General features: G+C 48.3%; 2 protein-coding genes across 4 annotated transcripts in view; one reads left to right on the top strand and one right to left on the bottom strand.

The window, feature by feature from the left end:
• Positions 1-10,550, bottom strand: part of NUDC (nuclear distribution C, dynein complex regulator) — a 24,075-nt gene extending 13,525 nt beyond the window's left edge. For all 3 annotated transcript variants that reach the window (XM_002811225.5, XM_024233277.3, XM_054539376.2), the window contains exons 1-2: positions 10,366-10,550; positions 8,119-8,196 (exon numbers count right to left, since the gene is read on the bottom strand). In XM_002811225.5, coding sequence (XP_002811271.1) covers positions 8,119-8,196; positions 10,366-10,446 — 159 coding nt within the window. In that variant the 5' untranslated portion in view covers positions 10,447-10,550. The remainder of the gene's footprint in view (positions 1-8,118; positions 8,197-10,365) is intronic.
• On the top strand, positions 10,283-20,835 carry NR0B2 (nuclear receptor subfamily 0 group B member 2). Its single transcript, XM_002811227.3, has 4 exons — positions 10,283-10,746; positions 14,435-14,532; positions 16,119-18,913; positions 20,238-20,835. The coding sequence occupies exons 3-4, from the start codon at positions 18,382-18,384 to the stop codon at positions 20,477-20,479; spliced, it is 774 nt and encodes a 257-aa protein (XP_002811273.1). The 5' UTR covers positions 10,283-10,746; positions 14,435-14,532; positions 16,119-18,381; the 3' UTR covers positions 20,480-20,835.
• The last annotated feature ends 4,443 nt before the right edge of the window (positions 20,836-25,278 follow it).

Consider the following 25,278-nt stretch of genomic DNA (forward strand, 5'->3'; position numbering starts at 1 on the left):
AGAGGTCTTACAAATATGTTTCATAGTGTAAGTTCACTTAACACTACTGAACTGTACACTTAAAAATGGCTAACATGGGCCAGCACAGTGGCTCACATCTGTTATCCTAGCACTTTGGGAGGCCAAGTCAGGCAGATCACTTGAGCCCTGGAGTTAGAGACCAGCCTGGGCAACATGGTAAAACCTCATCTCTACAAAAAAAATAGAAAAATTAGCTGGGGGCCGGGCGCAGTGGCTCACACTTGTAATCCCAGCACTTTGGGAAGTTGAGGCGGGAGGATCATGCGGTCAGGAGTTCAAGACAGGTCTGACTGACATGGTGAAACCTCATCTCTACTAAAAATACAATAATTAGCCGGGCATGGTTGTGCGCACCTGTAATCCCAGCTACTCAGGAGGCTGAGGCAGGAGAATCGCTTGAACCCGGGAGGCAGAGGTTGCAGTGAGCTAAGGTCACACCACTATACTCCAGCCTGGGCAACAGAGCTGAGACTCTGTCTCAAAAAAAAAAAAAAAGAAAAAGAAAAATTAGCTGGGCATGATGGCACTGGAGTCCAAGCTACTTAAGAGGCTAAAGTGGGAGGATCACCTGAGCCTTGGGGAGCTCAAGGTAAATAGTGATCATGCCACTGCACTCCAGTGGGTGACAGAGTGAGACTCTGTCTCAGAAAAATAAATAAATAAATAAAATAAAAATTAAAAAAAGGGCCAAGCGTGGTGGCTCACACCTATAATCCCAACATTTTGGGAGGCCAAGATGGGCGGATCACAAGGTCAAGAGTTCAAGACCAGCCTGGCCAATGTTAGTGAAACCCTGTCTCTACTAAAAATACAAAAATTAGCCAGGCGTGGTGGTGGGCACGTGTAGTCCCAGCTACTTGGGAGGCTGAGGCAGGAGAAATCTCTTTTTTTTTTGAGACAGTGTCTCGTTCTGTCGCCAGGCTGGAGTGCAGCAGCGATCTTGGCTCACTGCAACCTCCGACTCCTGGGTTCAAGTGATTATCCTCCCTCAGCCTCCCAAGTAGCTGGGATTATAGGAGAGTGCCACTATGCCCGGCTAATTTTTGTATTTTTTGTAGAGACAGGGTTTCACCGTGTTGGCCAGGATAGTCTCGATCTCCTGACCTCGTGATCCACCCACCTCGGCCTCCCAAACTGCTGGGATTAGAGGTGTGAGCCACTGCGCCCAACCAGCACGAGAAATCTCTTGAACCGGGAGGCACAGGTTGCAGTGAGCCGAAATGGTCCCACTGCACTCCAACCTGGGCGAAAAAACGGGACTCTACCTCAAAAAAAAAAAAAAAAAAAAAAAAAGGCCAGGTACAGTGGTTCATGCCTGTAATCCCAGCACTTTGGGAGGCTGAGGCAGGCAGATCACCTGAGGTCAGGAGTTCGAGATCAGCCTGGCCAACATGGTAAAACCCCATCTCTACTAAAAATACAAATATTAGCCAGGCGTGGTGGCACACGCCTGTAATCCCAGCTACTCGGGAGGCTGAGGTGGGAGAACTGCTGGAACCTGGGAGGCAGAGGTTGCAGTGAGCCGAGATGGCGCCACTGCACTCCAGGCTGGGCAACAGAGCGAGACTCTGTCTCAAACAAACAAACATACAAACAAAAAAAAAACAAAACAAAGGTTAAGAGGGTAAATTTTATGATGTGCTTTTTACCACACTTTTTTTCTGAGACAGAGTCTCGCTCTGTGGCCCAGGCTGGAGTGTAATGGCGTGATCTCGGCTCACTGCAACCTCTGTCTCCCAAGTTCAAGCAATTCTCCCACCTCAGCTTCTCGAGTAGCTGGGATTACAGGCCCCTGCCACCATGCCCAGCTAATTTTTGCATTTTTAGTAGAGACGAGGTTTCACCATTTGGCCAGGCTGGTCTCAAACTCCTGACCTCAGGTGATCTGCCCACCTCGGCCTTCCAAAGTGCTGGGATTACAGGCATGAGCCACTGTGCCCAGCCCACTTTTTTTTTTTTTTTTTGAGACAGGGTCTAGCTCTGTTGCCCAGGATGGATTACAGTGCTGTTTATCATGGTTCACTGCAGCCTCAAACGCCTGGGCTCCAGAGATCCTCCCACCTTGGTCTGCAGAGTAGCTGCGACTACAGGCTTGTGCCACCACTCTTGGCTATGATTTTCTATTTTTTGTACAGATATGCTCTATGTTGGACCAGGCTGGTCTTGAACACCTGGCCTCAAGTGATCCCTCCACCTCAGCCCATATTTTTTTAAAAAACAAAAGAGCTGGGTACAATGGCGGCCGCAAAGGCGGGTAGGTCGCTTGAGATCAGAATCAGAAATTCGAGACCTGCTTGGGCAAGATGGTAAAACCCCCACTCTACAAAAAATACAAAAATTAGCTGGGTGTGGTGGGGCACGCCTATACTCCCAGTTACTCAGGAGGCTGAGGTGAGAGGATGACCTGAGCCTAGTGGTCATGGCTGCAGTGAATCATGATCACACTACTGGACACCATCCAGGCTGGGCAGCAGAGCAAGACCCTGTCTCAAAACAAAACAAAACACAATAGTAAGAAAGCACTGAGGGAAATCAGAACACTGACTGGATGTGGATCTCTGGTAATATTTAAAGAATTGGTATGCTTTTTTGAAGAAGGTAATACCATTACAGTTATATTTTTTGTTGTTGTTGTTTTTGTTTTTGAGATGGAGTTTCACTCGTTGCCCAGGGTGGAGTGCAGTGGTGCGATCTCGACTCACTGCAACCTCCGCCTCCTGGGTTCACGTGATTCTCCTGCCTCAGCCTCCCTAGTAGCTGGGATTACAGGCGCCTACCACCACGCCCGGCTAATTTTTGTATTTTTAGTAGGGACAGGGTTTCACTATATTGGCCAGGCTGGTCTCTAACTCCTGACCTCAGGTGATCCACTCGCCTCAGCTTCCCAAAGTGCTGGGATTACAGGCATGAGCCACCGTGCCCGGCCTTACAGTTATATTTTGAAACAGTAACTTTTCTTTTAGATAGTCACATAATATTTACTCATCAAAAAATATGCCTTCAATTATATGTAAGTCGAATGCAATAGGGCAGTCCCACCGTAGCCACGAAGATTCGTTCCAGGACCACTCCCCAACACTAATTTCCGAGGATGCTCAAGTCCCTTATATAAAATGGCATTTTATTTGCATATAACCTACATGCATCCTCCTGTATACTCTCAATCATCTCTAGATTACCTAATACCTAATACAATGTTAAGTGCTATGGATGTAAGTAATTAGATTGTATTTTTTTAATTTGTTTTTTGTTTTTTTCAGGTGGGGTCTTACTATGTTGTCCAGGCTGATCTCAAATTCCCAGGCTCAAGCCATCCTCCCATCTCAGCCACCCAAGTAGCTGGGATTACAGGTGTGCGTCACCATGTCGGGCTTAATTCATATTATTTTTTATTATTGTACTGTCATTTAAAAAAATTTTTTTTCCCAAATATTTTCCATCAGTGGTTGGTTAAGCTCATGGATGCAGAGCCCACGGATACAAAGGATCAACTGTATTTGTCCTTTTGTGACCAGCTTATTTCATATAACATGATGTCCTCCAAGGTACATCCATGTAGCAATGGACAGGATTTCTTTCCCTTTTAAGGCAGAAAAACATCCCGGAATATGTCTATACCACTCCATCCATTTACCTGCTGATGGAGCCTTTGGTTCTTTCCACCTTTTGGCTATTTTGAACAAGGCTGCTGTGAACACGGGTGTGCAAATAAATCCTCCTTCTAATTCTTTTGGTTATATACCCACAAGCATGACTGCTGGAACATACGATAGTTCTATTCTTTAATTTTTTGAGAAACCGCCATAACATTTTCCATAGCAGATGCACCATTTGACATTCCCTCCAACAGTGTACAAGGGTTCCAGTTTCTCCCTATCTTTGTCAACACTTGTTATTTTGTTTTTTCTTTTAACAGATGCCATCCTAACAGATGTGAAATAGTATCTCATTGTGGGTTTTGTTTTGGAAACAAAGTCCTGCTCTGTCACCCAGACTGGAGCATAGTGACACAATCATGGCTCACTGCAGCCTCAACCTCCCAGGCTCAAGCAATCCTCCTACCTCAGCCTCCTGAGTGGTTGGGACTAGAGGCGTGCGCCACAAGGCCTGGCTAATTTTTATTTATGAGTTCCTAAATATGAAATTCACAATTAAATGTTATTTTTCCTCTGCACTGCATATTTTCTCATCATCTAGTGTTCTTCAATTGACTTAAATGTCTTTTACCATTTACAAATTTTCAGCATCTGAAAAGGCAAACAGCTATCTCTTCTTTTATAGCTTCCAGTTTTCTAACGTTGAAGTCTCCCCCACATAAGACTACAGTTTCCTAGCTTTCCTTACAGGATTTTTCTTATCAGTATTTTTATAGAGTATGACAGATGGCAAATTTTGTTTAACCAAAAAAAATCCATGTAGCAGCATGACTTATTAAATCATGCTTTGCCTAATGAACTGAATTACCACAGCAGACACATTAAATCCTCATAAATGCTAGACTTCATTTCAAGATTCTCTATTCTGCTTCACCGGTCCATTTCTTTCTTCTTCCATCAATACCATACTGATTAGATCACTATGGCTGTATTCAAGTCTACAATTCCTAGCCCCAAAAGCTATAAAAACTAAAAGTGCTTTTGTATTTTTTGGTAAGTTTGCGGCATGAGGTATTTACAGCCTTCATTTCTTCCACTTGGTATCTATATTGATATATATTTCTCTGCAGAAATATTAATGTGTTTTGTTGCAGGATGCAGCTCCTGGCCTGGGATTAGATTATTGTATGTAATGCACATTATATGCACCGTATTGCCTTCCTGAAATCCAAATAATTTTTAAATACCAAAACACATGTGGCCCCAAGGGATTCTGAAGTGGATTGTGGTCTTTTGCCTTTTTTTAAATCCTCGTAACATCCTTGTAAGGTAAGGACTACTGCCACTTACAGTTAAGAAAAATTAGGGGCCGGGCGCGGTGGCTCATGTCTGTAATCCCAGCACTTTGAGGGGCCAAGGCGGGCAGATCACGAGCTCAGGAGTTCGAGACCAACCTGACCAACATGGTGAAACCCCGGCTCTACTAAAAATACGAAAATTAGCCAGGCATAGTGGCAGGCGCCTGTAATCCCAGCTACTCAGAAGGCTGAGGCAGGAGAATCGCTTGAACCTGGGAGGCGGGGATTGCAGTAAGCTGAGATCGCTCCACTGCCCTCCTGCCTAGGTCATAGAGCAAGACTCCATCTCAAAAAAAAAAAAAAAAAAGAAAAAAGAAAAAGAAAAATTAGGTAGTCCCAGCACTTTGCGAGGCTAAGGCGGCTGGATCACGCCACTGTGCTCCAGCTGGGACAACAGAGGAAGACCCTGACAGACACAGACACAGACACAGACACACACACACACACACACACGGTTCATCTCTCTCCCTTCTTACAGCTGTTCACCCTTCATATCTGAAGCATCACTTCCTCACAAAGTCTTCTCTGAGCCCCCAACCTAGGTTAGTTTTATGTTCCCAGGGCTTCTGCCCCAACACCCACTACTTTTTCACTGCTTGTTTTTTTTTATTTTGGCTACACTGTGAGATCCATGAAAACAAAGAACAGATCTGTATTCACCTCTGCAATCCCAAAGGGTTTGATATAGCACCTAACATAATCCGAAGTGTTAAGTGTTCAATAAACGTTCATTAAAAAAGTAGGCCGGGTGCAGTGGCTCACGCCTGTAATCCCAGCACTTTGGGAGGCTGAGGCTGGGGGATCACCTGAGGTCAGGAGTTTGAGAACAGCCTAACCAACATGGCGAAACCCGTCTCTACTAAAAATACAAAATTAGCCAGGCATGGTGGTGCATGCCTATAATCCCACCTACTCAGGAGGCTGAGGCAGAAGTTGCAGTGGGCTGAGATCGCGCCATTGCACTCCAGCCTGGGTAACAAGCATGAAACTCCGTGTCAAAAAAAAAAAAGAAAGAAAAAATAAATGACTAGTCCCAAAAGCTATAAAAACTAAAACTGCTTTTGTATTTTCTTGTAAGTTTGCGGCATGAGGTTTTACAGGTAGTCTGGCCCACAGAAAAGCCAGAGGTGTTAGTGACAATACAGAAAGAATATCTGAGCTAGAAGGGGTCTACTTTCTCCCATTTTACAGATGTAAAGATGGAGAGAACCAGAGCATTGCTGGGAACTCGACTAGGAGACATAGCTAGACCAAGAACCTGTGACTCCTACTGTTATGTAATGTGTCTATGACAGAGTGGCCTCAGACCTTCAGGACACATTAAAGAGTTTACCAACTTGTTAGAATCCTGAAGCCACAGAAAACGGTTTGCAAAGAACGTCTCCTTCTTATTATGTCTCTTATTTATGTCTATTATAAAGATAATGGCGCCGGGCGTGGTGGCTCACGCCTGTAATCCCAGCTCAGGAGGCTGAGCACAATAATTGCTTGAACCCAAGAGGCAGCCATTGCAGCGAGCCAAGATCGCACCATTGCACTCCAGCCAAAAACGGGACTCCATCTCAAAAAAAAAAAAGAAAAAAGAAAAAAGAAAAAAGAAAAAAAAAAAACAAGGCTGGGCGTGGTGGCTCACATCTGTAATCCCAGCACTTTGGGAGGCCGAGGCAGGCGGATCACCTGAGGTCGGGAGTTCAAGACCAGCCTGGCCAACATGGTGAAACCCTGTCTCTACTAAAAATACAAATATTATCCAGGCGTGGTGGTGCATGCCTGTAATCCCAGCTACTCGGGAGGCTGAGGCAGGAGAATTGCTTGAACGCAGAAGGCGGAGGTTGTGGTGAGCCGAGATCGTGCCATTGCACTGCAGCCTGGGCAACAGAGTGAAACTCTGTCTCAAAAAAAAAAAAAAAAAATCCTCATGATATAACAATTTTCAAAAGTATAATTACAACCTTAAGGAATCAGAAGTTCAAGGTCTCAGAATCAATACTACAAAACAGAAATCCTTAAACTCTGAGTCACAGCATCTGGGAAGACATGGCTCTGAGTATTTCTAAATTTATTTCTAAGCATCAGTTTCTAACATTTGCCCAGTCTCATCTCCTAGGTAAGTAGTTAAAACCTCCTCAGGCCGGGTGCAGTGGCTCACACCTGTACTCCCAGCGCTTTAGGAGGCTGAGGTGGGTGGATCACTTGAGGTCAGGGGTTTGAGACCAGCCTGGCCAATATGATGAAACCTCATCTCTACTAAAAATACAAAAATTAGCCAGGCATGGTGGTGCCTGCCTGTAGTCCCAGCTATGTGGGAGGCTGAGGCACAAGAATCACTTAAACCCAGGAGGCAGAGGTTGCAGTGAGCCGAGATTATGCCACTGCACTCCAGCCTGCACAACAGAATGAGACTCCATTTCAAAAAATAAAATAAAATAAAATAAATAAAAGTAAAAATAAAACCTCCTGGCCGGGCACGGTGGCTTATACCTGTAATCTCAGCACTCTGGGAGGCCGAGGTGGGTGGATCATGAGGTCAGGAGTTCGAGACCAGCCTGGCCAATATGGTGAAACCTCGTGTCTATCAAAATACAAAAATTAGCCAGGTGTGGTGGTGGGCGCCTGTAATCCCACCTACTCGGGAGGCTGAGGCAGGAGAATTGCTGGAACCCAGGAGGCGAAAGTTGCAGTGAGCTGACATTGCGCCACTGCGCTCCAGCTTGGGTGACAGACCAAGACTCTGTCTCAGAAAATAAATAAATAAATAAAACCTCCTCATTGGAAAAGGAACTGAGAGGCACTGTGTCGGGGCAGAGGACAGGTTTACAACAGACTGGTTTCAACCCTGGTTCTCCCACAGCTCAGCTCAAGACTTTGGATAAGGTGCAAAACTCCCTTGAGCCAATTTCCTCAATGGGGATAGTTAACACCTGCCCCTCTTGTAGAACTGCAAAAATCATGGGAAATAAGGTAGATGGAGCGCTGAGCAAGGAGTGGAGCTTGAAGAAATGACAGCTTCCTTCCCTTCCCCAATTCCTCACCTTTGGCATTTCGCTTCTGCTGAAAGTTACTATTATGCCAAAGGAAGGCCAGGTGAGCTTTTCTTCTGAAGAGACAGAGCCGCCCAAAGGACAGTGGTTTCCAACACTTACCTTCTCTGCCATCCCTTCTTCTCCTCCAATGAAAAAGTCTGTTTTGCGTCGAAGGAAGCTGAAGAAGGTGTTCACAAGCTGAAAGAGGGGGAGAAGATTAAAGGTGTAGAGCTGCATTTGGGAGCCCTTCAACTGTACACAAGTCAACTTCTTTTGTCTAGGAGGGAACTTGGGACTTGACTATTTTTCCTCTGAGCCTCCCAATTGAGGAGACATCTCCCCAGCAGGTTCTCTTAGTCACTTCCACCATGAAGCAGATTTCTCATATCCTCTGTGTGTGTGTGTGTGTGTGCGCGCCTTTCACTTTCCTTGTGATGCTAGAAGCAGCCTAAGCGTATGGAACACTCCTCTGCATCCAGGGCATGAAAAGCCTAGGCCCAGCTTTCCTCTCCAGAAAGTAAAAAGCCTATCAAGACACTGGCTCACACCTGTAATCCCAGTACTTCAGGAGGCTCAGGTGGGCGGATCACTTGAGGTCAGGAATTCAAGACCAACCTGGCCAACATGGTGAAACCTCATCTCTACTAAAAACACAAAAATTAGCCAGATTACAGGTGGTGGGCACCTGTAATCCCAGCTACTTGGGAGGCTGAGGCAGGAGAATCCCTTGAACCCAGGAAGCAGAGGTTGCAGTGAGCCAAGATCGTGCCACCGCACTCCAACCTGGGTGACAGAGTGAGACTCTGTCTAAACAAAAAAAAGACACTGGCTAAGTTACTGGGTCAAAGCAAGAAGGAGGAGAGCAAATGAAGCCACTTCAAAGGAGGATAAGATGGATTAACTCTGGCTGGAGTACAAGTGCAGCCAACGGTTTGAGTATCAGATGGACATATATTACCTTTTGACTTTGCAGAAGTTTCTTAACTCTGTACAACAGGAATAAGATGCAGTACCTATTTCTAGGGACCTGGTGAGGATCATGAGGTCATGGAGGTGAGGCCTTTAGCAATGTATGTATGGCACAGAGCAAGAGACCCACTGGCAGAGGGTAAACACCTTACAAATAGGAAGCATGAACCATGGCTTAGTCTGTCTGCCACCTGCAATGCTGGGCACCAGACATGGCTAAAGGTACATGCTCAGTAAAATTCTTGCTGAATAAAACAATCTAGTGGTGACCTAAGGTCAGCACACACAAGCCTTTTATTTGCCCAAGAGTGGGTCTAAATCTGATGCTAGAACATATCTCAATGGTTTCCATTCTTGCTTCTAGACACTTTTTCAATTTGCTCAAAAATGAACTCGCTCCCAAATCCAGTTTTGTGTCAACAGCTTAGAGGAATGGAGACAGGAAGGCTTTTCACACTTGCAAATGAGAAACACTCTCCCCACCACAAAGGGCTTAGAAGTCCTTGGTCACCAGACACCTAGGTTATATAGGAATAGAAAGTTCAATGGAAACCTACCTCCAGTAAGACACAATCAGCCATGGACTCTGGGAAGCACACTGACCTGTCTAGGTGAGGACCATGTTGCATGATCTAGGCAAATCCCTGCCACTTCTCTGGCTCTGAGAATGAGAGTTCTGATCCTGACAGACTTTTCTACCTCTAACTTTGCGTTTGTTCCAAAAAAACCAACTCCAGAATCTGTAACAGTTCGCCCTTATTGTTGAGTGTGAGACACACATCAATCACACGACAAATACTTGTTGAATGAAAAAGCCTTATTACTGAGAACTTATAGTTCTTCACTACTCTCCGGAAACCGGTATTCGCAGCTGTCTCACAGACAAGGAAACTCAGGCTTGGAGAGATGTAAAGGTTCCAAGTTGGTAGATGGTGGAAACTAATCGTGAACACAGGCCTCCTATTCCCCCATCCAAGGCCTAACAAGACCACACGCTAACATCACCCCGCGCCCCTACCACACACATTCGACGGCTCGCCCCAAGCCTTGGTGGATCCAAATCACGATATTTGGGACGGTTCTTACTAAGGGATGCTCCTCGGAAGCCGCCATCAAAGTGGAAACGGGGGTGGGGGCATATGTGAAACTAAAGGGGGATCCTAAGCTCAGGGACGCGATAATTTGCTACTACTGAGGGGCACCGGGGCCCTGGGACTGATGCGAACCGGGTGAGACCTCCTGGCGGGTGGCCAGGCCGGAAGCTGGGCGCGGTGAGAACGTGGCGGCATCCCAGAAGCCCGCGAGCCGCTGGGGTGGGTCTCAGCCCTCGAAGACAGAGAAGGGCGGAAGGAGCGTGGCCAGGGCCGCCGGGTGGGCCGACGCCGCGCTGGCCATTACCTCCTGCACGCCGCCCTCGTGCTGCTGAGCCATGGCCAGCAACATGCCGTCGAACCGCTCCTCCTCCTGCTCTCCGCCCATCGCGCCGGCTCCGATCCACAGCCCGAGCTCTGCACTCTAGTCCCGCGCTCTCTACCCTCCTTCAGGTCCCGCCGGGCCCAACGACTCTAGTCGTCCGCCTTCCGCAGCGGAGCCGGAAACACGCACGCGCGCGGCCGCCCAGGCCCGCCTCCTCCTCCTCTCTTCCCGCCTTCCTCCCGGTTTGCGGCCATTGACCGTGCGGCAAGCAACCCGCTTCGCCGACCATTGGTCGACATTCTGAGCCAATCAACAACCGCGTCCACGAAGCGGTGGGCGGAGCCATGGGCCCGAGAGTTTGGCGTGAGTTGCTATGGTCACCCGATGCCGTGGAGACTTCTAGAAAGCCCTGGACTCAAATCTGGCAGGGTTGGAAGTTTAAAAGGGACAAGTTTTGCCCCTCTCCCTTGCTAGTGACCCCCCCAGCGTGTAGAACAGTGAAGCTGAAAGTAGCCTTACTCATCTCTTCCAATCCTAGAAGGGACTTACCACAGGACAGCCTCTTCCTCATCGACCTCACTACGTACTTGACTAGGGCCAGCTTCATGGGAGTACAAATTGCAGTCGCATAGCACCCAGGCTTAGAAAGGCTCCACGCTTGATTTCATGCTCTTCTGTTGTAGTCTTGAAATTCTTAATAATTTTGGAATAAGGAGCCCTACAGTTTCATTTTGCACTGGGCCCAGGAAATTATGACAGGTGCTGAAATTGACCTTCACTTCTGTTAATGTGGAGACAGGACCCAGCCATCCAAGCTAATCCCTCCACTTGTGCAATGAATCTCATCATCTTAGTCTTTTCAGGAACTCTATCCCTGTTAATTATCCCTTTTTTTAGCTTCTGCATCACAAATATCTTTCTTCTTCCCTTCAATTTACAAACACGCTTTAATGTCTTTTTGTTTGTTTTTAGAGACGGGGTTCTCGCATTGTCACCCAAGCTGGAGTGCAGTGGCGCCATCATGGCTTACGGCAGCCTTGAACTCCTGGACTCAAGCCATCCTCCCCACTTCAGCCTCCAGAGTAGCTGGGACTACAGGCTCACACCACCACGCCCTGCTATTTTTTTTTTTTTTTTTTTTTGGTAGAGATGGAGTCTGTGTTGCCCAGGCTAAGTCTCAAACTCCTGGTCTCAAGCACTCCTCCTGTCTCAGCCTCTCAAAGTGCTGGGATTATAGGTGTGAGCCACCATGCCCAGCCCTGTTTTTATATTATTATTCCATGACCCCACTTTCTTCTGCTGCTACCTCTCCAATTTTCAGCTCTCATTTGCAGCAAACTTGTTTGCTTGTTTTTCTACTCCCTCACCTTCCATCTCTCTACAGTTTATTCTAGTCTATCTATTCTTCTTCTTTTTTTTTTTTTTAGATGAAGTCTAGCTCTGTCGCCCAGGCTGGAGTGCAGTGACACGATCTCAGCTCACTGCAACCTCTGCCTCCCAGGTTCAAGTGATTCTCAGCCTCCCAAGTAGCTGGGATTACAGGCACCACCACGCCTAACTAATTTTTTTTTTGTATTTTTAGTAGAGGGGTTTTCACCATGTTGGCCAGGCTGGTTTCAAACTCCTGACCTCAAGTGATCCACCTGCCTCGGCCTCGCACGTGCTAGGATTACAGGCATGAGCCACTGCACCCGGCCTATTCTAGTCTATTCTTTAAAGGCTCTGATATGGTTACAGTGCTACATATTGCCAAAGCCAACGAACCACTATTATCTTACTCAACTTCTCAGGTGCATTTGACACAGTTGACGCCTTCTTTCCTTTTTTCCTTTAGGTTTCTCTTGTGGTTGGAATTGCGTGTTCCCCACTTTAGACTAGAGACTTCTCCCTTTAGATTAGAGATTCCTGGAGTTGATCTGTGTCTTCTCCCTCAGACTGAGGGCTCTTGAGGGCAGGGCCTTGCACTTGCATGGGCCCATCCTAGGCACTGGGAGCAACCCCAGCAATGTCTTCATAGCGTCAAATACATATTTTTTTTTCTTTTAACTTGCAAAAGCAAAATTCTAAAATTGCAATTGGTTAAGACTACTATTTCTTCCCACTCTATCCCACTTTCCCTTGAATCAGGTGATATCAGAGATGCCATGAGGATTTGGTGATCCAACTAAGGCGAAGTTGAGTTGGAAATACATTCAGTTTGGATTGATTTGGTGGGATATAGTTGGGTGGCTGGCAGTTACTTTTGTGTATAGTTAAGTCATTGTGAGCTGTCCTGGTGTGTGGAAAGGGCTTCCAGGAATATTCCTACCATTCGCTGTACCTCATGACCCTTGCTGTACAGGATCAGAAGTCTTATCCCAATATATATGATTCCCAAGACACCTGGAAGTATGTGAGCAGTGAAAGAGAAACAAGTTTATGTGCGGAACAAGAAGCAAATCCGGGCCAGCTGCGGTGGCTCATGCCTGTAATCCCAACACTTAGTAAAACATAGCAACACAGCAAAACCCTGTCTCTACAAAATAATTTAAAAATTAGCGGAGTTAAATGACGAGTTGATGGGTGCAGCACACCAACATGGCATATGTATACATATTTAACAAACCTGCACGTTGTGCACATGTACCCTAGAACATTAAAAAAAAAAAATTAGTGGGGCATGGCAGCGGGAGCCTGTAATCCCAGCTACTCAGGAGGCCGAGGTGGGAGAATCACTTGAGCCTGGGAGGTCATGGCTGCAGTGAGCTGTGATCACGCCACTGCACTCCAGCCTGGGTGACAAAGCCAGACCCTGTCTCAAAAAAAAAAAAAAGTAGCTGGATGTGGTATTTCATGCCTGTAATCCCAGCACTTTAGGAGGCCAACGCAAGTGGATCACTTGAGGCCCAGAGTTCAAAAGCAGCCCAGCCAACATGGTGAAACCCGTCTCTATTAAAAATACAAAGATTAGTTGGGCGTGGTGGTGTGTGCCTGTAACCCCAGCTACACGGGAGGCTGAGGTAGAAGAATCACTTAGGCCAGGTGCAGTGGCTCACGCCTGTAATCTTATCACTTTGGGAGGCTGAGGCAGGTGGATCACCTGAGGTCAGGAGTTCGAGACCAGCCTGCCTAACATGGTGAAATCCCATCTCTACTAAAAATACAAAAACTTAGCCAGGCATAGTGGTGGGAACCTGTAATCCCAGCTACTTGGGAGGCCGAGGCAGGAGAATCTCTTGAATCTGGGAGGTGGAGGTTGTAGTGAGCCGAGATTGTGCCATTGCACACCAGCCTGGGCAGGAAGAGCAAAACTCCATCTCAAAAAAAAAAAAAAAAAAAATGCTGGGTGCGGTGGCTCATGCCTGTAATCTCAGCACTTTGGGAGGCCGAGGCGGGCAGATCACGAGGTCAGGAGTTCGAGACCAGCCTGGCCAAAATGGTGAAACCCCCATCTCTACTAAAAAATACAAAAAATCAGCTGGGTGTGGTGGCAGGCGCCTGTAGTCCCAGCTACTCAGGAGGCTGAGGCAGGAGAATTGCTTGAACCTGGGAGGCGGAGGTTGCAGTGAGCCAAGATTGGGCCTCTGGACTCCAGCCTGGGTGACAGTGAGACTCTGTCTCAAAAAAAATAATAAATAATAATAATCACTTGAACCCTGAGGCAGAGGTTGCAGTGAGTCAAGATCACTTCACTGCACTCCAGCCTGGGGGACAGAGCATGACCCTGTCTCAGAAAAAAAAAAAAAAAAGATAAATCAAGAATAATGGACACCAGATTTCTCAGTGTGAAAGACAGGAAGTATAAATACACAAGGGGCAAAAACTAGAATGAACCCTGTGATATGAGCTTGGAATTGGAGATGATAGTCTGAATTCATGTTGTTTAGTATGTATAAGTATAGAAATAAATATAATTGTAAATGTGTGTGTGTGTGTGTGTGTGTGTGTGTGTGTGTACACATTCATTAGCTCTAGGAAGGACTGGGAGTAGTGCCCTCATAACAGTGAACAGTTCTGGTTTCTTCTTTTTTTTTTTTTTTTTTTGAGACGCAGTCTCACTCTTGTCGCCTAGGCTGGAGTGCAGTGGTGGGATCTTGGCTCACTGCAACTTCTGCTTCCCGGGTTCAAGCGATTCTCCTGCCTCAGCCTCCCAAGTAGCTGGGATTACAGGTATGCACCACCATGTCTGGCTAATTTTTGTATCTTTAGTAGAGACGATTTTGCCATGTTGGCCAGGCCGGTCTCAAATTCCTGGCCTCAAGTGATCCGGCCGCCTCAGCTTCCCAAAGTGCTGGGATTACAGGCGTGAGCCACCATGCCCAGATGGTTTCCTTTATTTTTTTATTTTTATTTACTATTAGTATTTTTAGAAAGAGTCTCACTGTGTCTCACCCAGTCTAGGCTGCAGTGGCACGATCTCGGCTCACTGAAACCTCTGCCTCCTGGGTTCAAGCGATTCTCCTACCTCAGCCTCCCGAAAAGCTGGGACTACAGGCGTGCACCACCATACCTGGCTGATTTTTGTATTTTTAGTAGAGATGGAGTTTTGCCATGTTGGCCAGGCTGGTCTCGAACTCCTGACCTCAGGTGATCCATCTGCCTCGGCTTCCCAAAGTGCTGGGATTACAGGTGTGAACCCCCCACATCCAGCCCTATTATTATTATTATTATTATTATTATTATTATTATTATTTTGAGACAGGGTCTCACTCTGTTGCCCAGTCTGGAGTGCAGTGGCACGATCTTGGCTCACTGCAACCTCTGCCTCCCGAGTTCAAGCTATCCTCCCGCTTCAGCCTCTGTAGTAGCTGGGACTACAGGTGCATGCCACCACGGCTGACTCATTTTTGTATTTTTAGAAGCGACAAGATTTCACCATATTGGCCAGGCTGGTCTCAACTCCTGACCTCAGGTGATCTGCCTGCCTTGGTCTCCCAAAGTGCTGGGGATTACAGGCATGAGCCACCGCGCCTGGCCCGATTTTTATTTATGTATCTATTTTTAGTCAGGGTCTCACTCTGTTGCCCAGGCTAGAGTGCAGTGGCTTGATCACAGCTCACTGTAGCCTCGCCCTCCTGAATTCAAGTGATCCTCCCACCTTAGTCTTTCAAGTAGCTGGAACTATAGGTGTGCACTACCTACCTGGCTAATTTTTGTATTTTTTTGTAGAGATGGGGTTTCACCATGTTTCCCAAGCTGGTCTTGAGCTCCTGGGCTCAAGCAGCTCACCCACTGCAGCCCCCAAAGTGTTCGGATTACAGGTGTGAGCCACCGTGCCCGGCCAGTTCTTGGTTTTTTAGTATGATTCTAGTGCCTACTTCATGCTTTCTAAATATTATTTTCCACTAAAAGATTGAATCAGAGCTCTTTGGAGTATTGGTTGATTCTGGGGCTGGAAAAGTTGATATCTTGCTATACCAGAAAGCAAGTGTTCCAGGAATTATGGAAGCAGGCCAAAATGACACGGACACCAGCTTGAAAGGGTTCCCATTGACCACATTGATCAAATAAATATAAATATTCAGGGTTTGGGGGGAGGTTTTGTTTGTGGGGGGGTTTGTTTTGTTTTGTTTTTTTAGACAGAGTCTTGCTTTATCTAGAGCAAGGCAGGAGGGCAGTAACACAGTCATAACTCACTGTAGCCTTGAAGTCCTGGGCTCAAACCATCCTCTTGCCTCAGCCTCTCAAGTAGTTGGGACTACAGATATGCCCCACCACACTGGCTAATTTTTTTTTTTTTTTTTTTTTTTTGGTAGAGCCTGTGTTGACCAGGCTGATCTTGAACTCCTGAAGCCTCAAGTGATCCTCCCACCTCAACTTCCCAAAGTGCTGTGATTACAGGCGTGAGCCACCGTAACCGGGTGTGTATTCTATTCTTAAAGAGGGTCCTCCAAATCGTAACCTTCAGGCCCCATAAAACCAATATCCACCTCCAGACATTCTTGTCACCGTTTTTAAAATGAGGAAACTGAGGCACAGAAACAGAAAGTGATTTGCCCAAGGTCACTCAGCTAAGTGAAGAAGCAGGATTTGAACCCAGCCAGTCTGACTCCAGAGTCTGCTTCAAGGGGACACTGTGAGAATTCAGTGAGATTCTCACAGTGAATCTCACTGTGACACGAAAGGAACTTTATAAATTTAAGGATTAAGACTAATAATCAAATGAAAGAGGTGTGCCTGTTTGTCCACTGGTGCTCAGCTCCACAGAGGAAAGGGGCAGAAAAATCCTCCTACCGTATGCCAGAAACCACTTGGAATTTAACAACCAGGACCTCATTTTGTCCCCATGGCAGCCCTACAGCCAGGCATTATTGTCCCAGTGAGGCTCATCGAGGTTCGAGGATCAACCCAAGTCACACAACCGAAAAGTGATGGATTCTGGAGCAGATGCCAGGGCTGGTGATGCCAGAGCCTCTCTCTCCCCATCCAGGGCACCAGACTGCCCAACAGCATGCAGAAGAAGGCTTGCCATGCTGGACTGGCCAAGTTCCAGGAACATGACACAACCAAGGGGCCTCTCTACCTTCTCTCATCCCCTGTGCTCCACCATCTGAGAAAGATGCCCGGGACAGAGGAGCCACGTGGCAGCAGAGCAACATTTCTGCCCAGATCACAAGTGGGCAACGTCTGCAAAGCAGGGAGCAGCAAGGTGGGGGCAGCTGGGCAGCTAGCCACAAGCTCTGAGAATCTCAGGCTCTGGCTGCGCAATTGCGCCAGTGGGTTCAGGGAAACAAACAAGGACTTTGGAGTCAGGCAAGATCTGGGCTTTGTCTTCCTGGTGGGATGACCTTGGGCAAGTCACTTTAACTTTTTTAGTCTCATAAAGTAATAATCTAGTCTTAGGAGGAGGCTGCCAATATTAGAGTGGGAAGTGCCTGATACATAATAGGTGCTTAGAGAATGGCAACCATATATATATATATATATATATATATACACACACACACACACATATACACACACATATACATATATATATATATATTTTTTTTTGAGACAGGGTCTTGCTCTGTTGCCCAGGCTGGAGAGCAGTGACATGATCTCAGCTCACTGTAACCTCTGCCTCCCAGTTTCGAGTGATTCTTTTGCCTCAGCCTCTAGAGTAGCTGGGACTACAGGCACACGCCACCATGCCCGGCTAATTTTTGTATTTTTAGTAGAGACGGGATTTTGCCATGTTGGCCAGGCTGGTCTTGAACTCCTGACCTCAAATGATCCCGCTTCCTCAGCCTCCCAAAGTGCTGGGATTTCAGACATGAGCCACCGTGCCCGGCCAGCAACTATCTTTTATTATAATTCTGTGAGTTCTTCTCAGCAGACCTGGCCTTTCAGGAGTGGTAGGAATCAGGCTGGGGATAACGATTCTGAAGGACCTTATTCCCGCAGGGGGCCCAGAACTGGAATCAGAGGAAGGAGGCCTCCTAGACTGGACAGCAGGCAAAGTCCTCCCAGCCCCCCAGGGTCCTGGCTCCCTTCCCTGTAGCCTGCTCCTGGCTGACAACAGAAGCAGGGCCCCAAGGTTAGGCAAACAAGCTAGTGATAAGGCACTTCCAGGTTGGGCCTTGCATTCAAGGCCCACCCAGCTCGGGCTGGCTTCCTGGCTTAGCAAAAGCCCTAGTCTTTTGTGCACACAAGAGCGGGCACCAGTGGGGACACCTGCTGATTGTGCACCTGGGGCCTTGGTGCCCTGGTACAGCCTGAGTTAATGACCTTGTTTATCCACTTGAGTCATCCGATAAGGGGCAGCTGAGTGAGCGGCAGGTGGCCCTGTGCCCTGCACTGGCCACTTCATTGACCGAGGTGATATCAGCGCCACGTGGGGTTCCCAATGCCCCCTCCCCCACCACTTCCCCAACATTCCTGCCAGAGGCAATGTCTGTGTGTTTTTTTCAATGAACATGACTTCTGGAGTCAAGGTTGTTGGGCCATTCCCCCCCTTCCACTCACTGGGAATATAAATAGCACCCACAGCGCAGAACAGAGGGCCAAAGAGCTGGAAGTAAGAGCAGATCCCTAACCATGAGCACCAGCCAACCAGGGGCCTGCCCATGCCAGGGAGCTGCAAGCCGCCCCGCCATTCTCTACGCACTTCTGAGCTCCAGCCTCAGGGCTGTCCCTCGACCCCGTAGCCGCTGCCTATGTAGGCAGCACCGGCCCGTCCAGCTATGTGCACCTCATCGCACCTGCCGGGAGGCCTTGGATGTTCTGGCCAAGACAGTGGCCTTCCTCAGGAACCTGCCATCCTTCTGGCAGCTGCCTCCCCAGGACCAGCGGCAGCTGCTGCAGGGTTGCTGGGGCCCCCTCTTCCTGCTTGGGTTGGCCCAAGATGCTGTGACCTTTGAGGTGGCTGAGGCCCCGGTGCCCAGTATACTCAAGAAGATTCTGCTGGAGGAGCCCAGCAGCAGTGGAGGCAGTGGCCAGCTGCCGAACAGACCCCAGCCCTCCCTGGCTGCGGTGCAGTGGCTTCAATGCTGTCTGGAGTCCTTCTGGAGCCTGGAGCTTAGCCCCAAGGAATATGCCTGCCTGAAAGGGACCATCCTCTTCAACCCCGGTGAGCTCCCAGACACTTCTGGGTGAAGGGCAAGGCTGAAGCAGGGGCCAGCCAGGGAAGGTAGCTTCTAAGGGTTTGATATCTGTTATCTCATTGGGTCCTCATTTTCTTTTTATTTTTCTGAGACAGAGTCTCACTCTGTCACCCAGTCTGGAGTGCAGTGGTGCGATCTTGGCTCACTGCAACCTCTGCCTCCTGGGTTCAAGCAATTTTCTCTGCCTCAGCCTCCCGAGTAGCTGGGATTACATACAGGTGCCTGCCACCACTCCCGGCTAATTTTTGTACTTTTTAGTAGAGACGGGGTTTCGCCATGTTGGTCAAGCTGGTCTTGAACTCCTGACCCCTCAGGTGATCCACCCACCTTGGCCTCCCAAAGTGCTGGGATTACAGGCGTGAGCCACCGTGCTTGGCCAGTTCCTCATTTTCATCAAACAGCCATCTCACAGAAGAGGCACAGAGAAGCTAAGTGACTAGCTAAGGGTAACACAGCCAGGTACGGACAGACCAGGATGGCAACTCAGGTCTATTCACTCCAGAGACTGGCCCTTGCCACTCTGCCTGAGAAATTTGCTCTGACCTTTACAGAAGGCTGCAGGGAGGTGGGGTGGGCAGACACAGCTGTGTCTCAGTCACATCTTCAAAGGAAGGCTGCATGGTGAAGCTCTAGAGCTAAAACTCCTCTGTGGGTTCAGAAAGATCACATAGAAGAGACAACTGAAAGGGGTGTAGGGAGGACAGGAAAGGAGTCTTTATGGAATTCGGCCAGGAGAGCGGCAGATGGAGACAGTGCTGTTTGTAATCTGGGGAGCATCTGAGATGAGAGCTCCTCAGGAGTCCCTTGTGGCATGCATAAATCGTAGTAATTAATTATAATAATAGTAGCAAATACTCATATCACACTTACCATATGTTACGCCCTATTCTAAGGGTTTTACATATACCAGTTCATTTAAATCTCATAAAAGCCTAGGAGACAGGTCCTATTATTATTATCCCCATTTTACAGATAAAGAAACCGAAGCCCAGAGATTAAGTGACTTGCCCAAGGTCACCCAGCTAATAAGTGACAGTGCTGGGATTCATACCCAGGAAGCCTAATTCTTAACTATTACTCCACACTGCTTCTTCATAAATGGATGGATGAATACATTGAAAATTGATAAATAAATTACCTCCTCCAAAGGAGGAGGTAGTAGTGGGACCTCAAAGGCTGAGCAAAGGAGGCAGAGGGGTGTCTCTGATGGCCCAGATCTTGGGCCAGTCCCATCCTTTGGTGGCTGGGAGTAGGGTGCTCACCAGCCCTCTTCTCCCTCTCTGCCCACAGATGTGCCAGGCCTCCAAGCTGCCTCCCACATTGGGCACCTGCAGCAGGAGGCTCACTGGGCACTGTGTGAAGTCCTGGAACCCTGGTGCCCAGCAGCTCAAGGCCGCCTGGCCCGTGTCCTCCTCACGGCCTCCACCCTCAAGTCCATTCCGACCAGCCTGCTTGGGGACCTCTTCTTTCGCCCTATCATTGGAGATGTTGACATCGCTGGCCTTCTTGGGGACATGCTTTTGCTCAGGTGACCTGTTCCAGCCCAGGCAGAGATCAGGTGGGCAGAGGCTGAGAGTGCTGATTCAGCTTGGCCATCCCCAGAGGTGACCCAATGCTCCTGGAGGGGGGCAAGGCTGTATAGACAGCACTTGGCTCCTTAGGAACAGCCCTTCACTGAGCCACACCCCACATTGGACTTCCTTGGTTTGGACACAGTGCTCCAGCTGCCTGGCAGGCTTTTGGTGGTCCCCCCAGCCTCTGGGCCAAGACTCCTCTCCCTTCTTGGGATGGGAATGAAAGCTTAGGCTGCTCATTGGACCAGAAGTCCTACCAACTTTATACAGAACTGAATTAAGTTATTGATTTTTGTAATAAAAGGTATGAAACACTTGGAGCCTGATACTGTCATTTGTGCATATGGAAGGGACTGTCTCACCTCCAGGGCCCACCCTGCTCCTATCAGAGGTAGCACAAGGGAAAAAATCCACAGGGTTGCTGGAGCTAATTTTCCAGGGAACAGTATCAGTTCACAATCCCATCACCTCATTGTCTTTATCCTCAGGGGAAGGAGGTTGCTCTCTCGTTCCCAAACCCCAACCGCTCCCCTGGCTCCTACCCACTTCAGGCGCCCTCTTACCACAGTGAAAGCCCAATCACAGCCAATCAGGAAGCAGCCTACTCCCGAATTGAAACAGACAAGGTCACTGCCATTTCTTCAGTTTGAGATCGTTCACTTCCCCCATTCCTGCAGATAACAAAAGAGAGTGGTCCATTATTTTCCCAAAGGGAAGGGACAAGGGTACCCAGGGCTGGCCTGGCAACTGCTTGAAGGCCAAGGCAGACCAAGGTTTAGCTGGACCACCAGGATTTGACTACATCAGTTGTTTAAGCCTGAAACCCTTCCATGACACTTGGTTCACAGCCACCGCCCTGAGGCCTCCCCAGTTTCCTTCTCTGCCCCTCTGCCCCAGCCCCTCTCCTGGGATTCTCCTCCCAGACATTCCCACTGTCTAGCAACTAAAGAGGCAACTCTTGGCATAGCCATGACCTCCCTGACTGCTCCATTCAGAATATGACTTGTATCTATTCTGATTGGTCAATATCTGTGCCTCACTGCTTGTTAAATATTTTGACCCAGTCGCCATGGGTCAGGGTGAGTGACCTGAAGAGTGGGCAGGAAGGCGTGATAACAACACACAAGCCTATAGGATTTTCTGGCCTCCTCCTTTTACCCGCAGTAAGTCCTGTCCTGACCAGTCCCCACCCCCTTCACCATAACAGTTTGGATTCTTCTCACAGTGGCCAAGTTAATGATTGCTCAATAAGAGGCCATTCACTTGGGGATAACAGTCTAGGCGTCATCATTCAGGCCTTTCTCTAAGCCCCCCAGGTTAGGACAATAGCTGGTTGGCCTCGTACCCATTATGGTGACCCAGTGCCAGCAGCAAGGGGAACCCTGTCCCTTACCTAGCCTCTCACTCACAAGTCAGACACCAGATAGAGACAAAAACACAGCTGAGATCTCACACGAATACAAACAACACAAATTGGACACCCCCCCAACACACACATACTAAGATGTACAACTCAGGCCCACCTACACGGACCCATAAAACAGACTCTCCAACCACCCACTTATAGCCCAGAAAAGCACTGCCCAGATACAGTCACTCAGCAATGTACTGCAGACCCCCACACAGTCACACAGCCGAAGCACGCACCCTTGCACTTGAGGGTGGGGCACACAGTGTGGAGACACCCCCATGCCAGAGTGTGTTCATCTTCCCTGCGTCACAGTAAAGGGAAAAGTGGCCCCCTAAGTAGGCAGACCTGTGTCTGTGCATCTTCAGGATCCTCTTGGAGTCTGTGAGCCCAGGCCAAACTGCTCTGCCTGGCATTTGGGACCCCAACTAACCATTCATCCTCTTTCCCCATGGTGACTTCAATGTCCATCCTCCTCTTAGCTCGACAACTGTCCCCACCAGGACCTAATCAAATCCCCAATAAAGGCATCCTTCAGGGCCCAGAACAAGCCCTGTATCACCCCACCTCCCACCAGATGCCCGAAACTCAGACCTCAGGCCCCCAGGACTCTCTCTGACCTGCCCTCCCCATCCCCCTGGCACATACCACCCCGTGTAACCTTGTAGACGCATGAAACCACTCTTTCAAGAGCAGAAGCCCTGTTTCCTACATAGGACCCAAATCCAGAAGATTCAGGGATTTAGGGTCATTCTACATCTTTTATGCCCTACCAGTTTCTGCCTCTATTAGTTAATTGCCACATCTCTCTGAATCCTCAAGCTGGGTCTTCCCACCTCTTACCCTTCCCCTTCTCCGGCCCTGAACAACCATTAGGAAGCATTCCTCTCCATGCCCCACCCTAGGCTTTTTCCCTCATCTTATTTAATTTTTTCCACCATCCAAACAGCTTCCCTTATTAACTGTACCTTGCCAGGCACCACTGATGGCTCATGCCCGTAATCCCAGCACTTTGGGATTCTGAGGTGATAGGATCGCTTGAGCCCAGGAGTTCAAGATCAGGCTGGGCAACGTAGTGAGACTCCTGTCTCTAAAAAAATTATAAAATCAGCTAGGGGCCGGGCGCGGTGGCTCACACCTATAATCCCAGCACTTTTGGAGGCCAAGCCAGGCGGATCACCTGAGGTTAGGAGTTCAAGACCAGCCTGGCCAACATGGTGAAACCCTGTCTCTACTAAAAATACAAAAATTAGCCTGGCATGGCAGCACTCACCTGTAATCCCAGCTACTTGGGAGGCTGAGACAGGAGAATCGGTTGAACCTGGGAGGCGGAGGTTGCAGAGAGCCAAGATCGCACCACTGCACTCCAGCCTGGGCAACACAGTGAGACTCTGTCTCAAAAAAATTAAAAAATAAGGCCAAGCAGATTACGAGGTCGGAGTTCAAGACCAGCCTGGCCAAGATGGTGAAACCCCATCTCTACTAAAACTGCAAAAATTAGCCAGGTGCGGTGGCTTCCAGCTGCTCAGGAGGCCAAGGCAGGAAAATCGCTTGAACCCAGGCAGCAGAGGTTGCAGTGAATCAAGATTGCACCACTGCACTCCAGGCTGGGTGACAAAGTGAGACTCCGTCTCAAAAAAATAAATAAATAAAAGTAAAATAAAATAAAATAAAATAAAGTAAGCTAGGTATGGTGGCTCATGTCTGTAGTCCCAGCCACTCGAGAGGCTGAAGTGGGAGGATCACTTGAGCTGGGAGTTGGAGGCTGCAGTGAGCATGGTAGCATCACTGCACTCCAGCCTGGGTGACAGACCAAGACCCTGTCTCAAAACCAATAAAAAAACAACAACAAGAAAAATCTCTACCTTGATCCTTTTCAAATTTCTTCCCTACCAATCCACATGGTTGGGGAGCTACACTTCTGTTTCTTGTCTGCATTTCTTGAGTCATTCCCCGTGCCCTACTTCCTTGCCTTGAGCAAGGAACATAAAGACAAATATGGCAAAACTAAAGAGATAATTACGGTACAATGTGGTAAGGGGAATCGTGCTTTCTCCATGAGACTGTAGGCTTTCCAAAAGTGGGGAAGTATGTCTCCATGATCAGCATCCTGGGTTGGGATCTGTGTCTCATTGCCAGTGAGGGAAGAGGAAGAAACAGGCTCAGATGGCATATGTAACTTAAGGTCTGGGATGATCACTGTCTGTGCTGAGAATTTTTTTTTTTAGATAGAGTTTCGCTCTTGCTGCCCAGGCTGGAGTGCAGTGGTGTGATCTCGGCTCACTGCAACCTCCGCCTCCTGGGTTCAAGCGATTCCCCTGCCTCAGCCTCCCAAGTAGCAGGGATTACAGGCGCCAGCCACCACACCTGGCTAATTTTTGTATTTTTAGTAGAGACAGGGTTTCACCATGTTGGCCAGGCTAGTCTCAAACTCCTGACCTCAGGTGATCTACCCACCTTGGCCTCCCAAAGTGCTGGGATTACAGGCGTGAGCCACTGCACCTGGCCTGTGCTGAGACTTGTACTCAAATCTGTGTAGTTCTGGAGGGTTCTTGTCAGCAGCACAAGCTGGAGTGAGTCATGGCCAGGATCAAGCAGTCTGGAACCAGCTCAGCCACTGTTGACTGACCATCTACCTCTCAGCCATGATTCCTGTCCTCAGGCCCAGCCAGGGATGACTCACTAGAAAGCAGGAGAGTGGCTGTGACTCTGGGTCAGCCTAGAGTACCATTTTATTGCCATCATTATCTCTATCTTCATTAGCCAAATCGTTGACCACCTATTAAGTAGTCAGACAGCTGACGCATGCTGTGCCCCGCACTAACCCCACCCTGTCCTTGGGGCATTCAAATATCCTAGAACCCGTGATGCTGGCAAAAAGCCAACACCCACTATCCATCCATTAATTCATTCTATCACTCAATATCTCTCAACCTCCATTTGTACCAACCCCTGTGCTAGATGCTGTGGTAGGGGGCACAGAATAAATAAGATACATTTCTTACTCTCATGAAACATCTTGTCTGTGGCAGAGGAAGACACATAAGTAATTGTAATGCAGAGTCATCTGAGCTGTGATAGGGGTACAAACAACAGGCAACAGGGAGAGATTAAATCTGCCTGAAGGTGGGAAAAATGCTTCACCCAAGTGGTGACTGGTTTGAGCTAAAGAGAATGAACAGGGTTTTGCTAGGCAACCCAAGGGATGGGCATTCCAAACAGATATATGCAAAGGCACAGAGATGTCAGAGAGCAAGAGGTGCTTAGTCAACTGCAAGTGATGTGTGGGGCCCAGGGTAGCAGGAAATGGGCCTGGAGAGATGACAGGGACCACCTCACAGAACAAGAC

This window comes from Pongo abelii, chromosome 1, assembly GCF_028885655.2.
Source record: "Pongo abelii isolate AG06213 chromosome 1, NHGRI_mPonAbe1-v2.0_pri, whole genome shotgun sequence".
Classification (NCBI taxonomy): Eukaryota; Metazoa; Chordata; class Mammalia; order Primates; family Hominidae; genus Pongo; species Pongo abelii.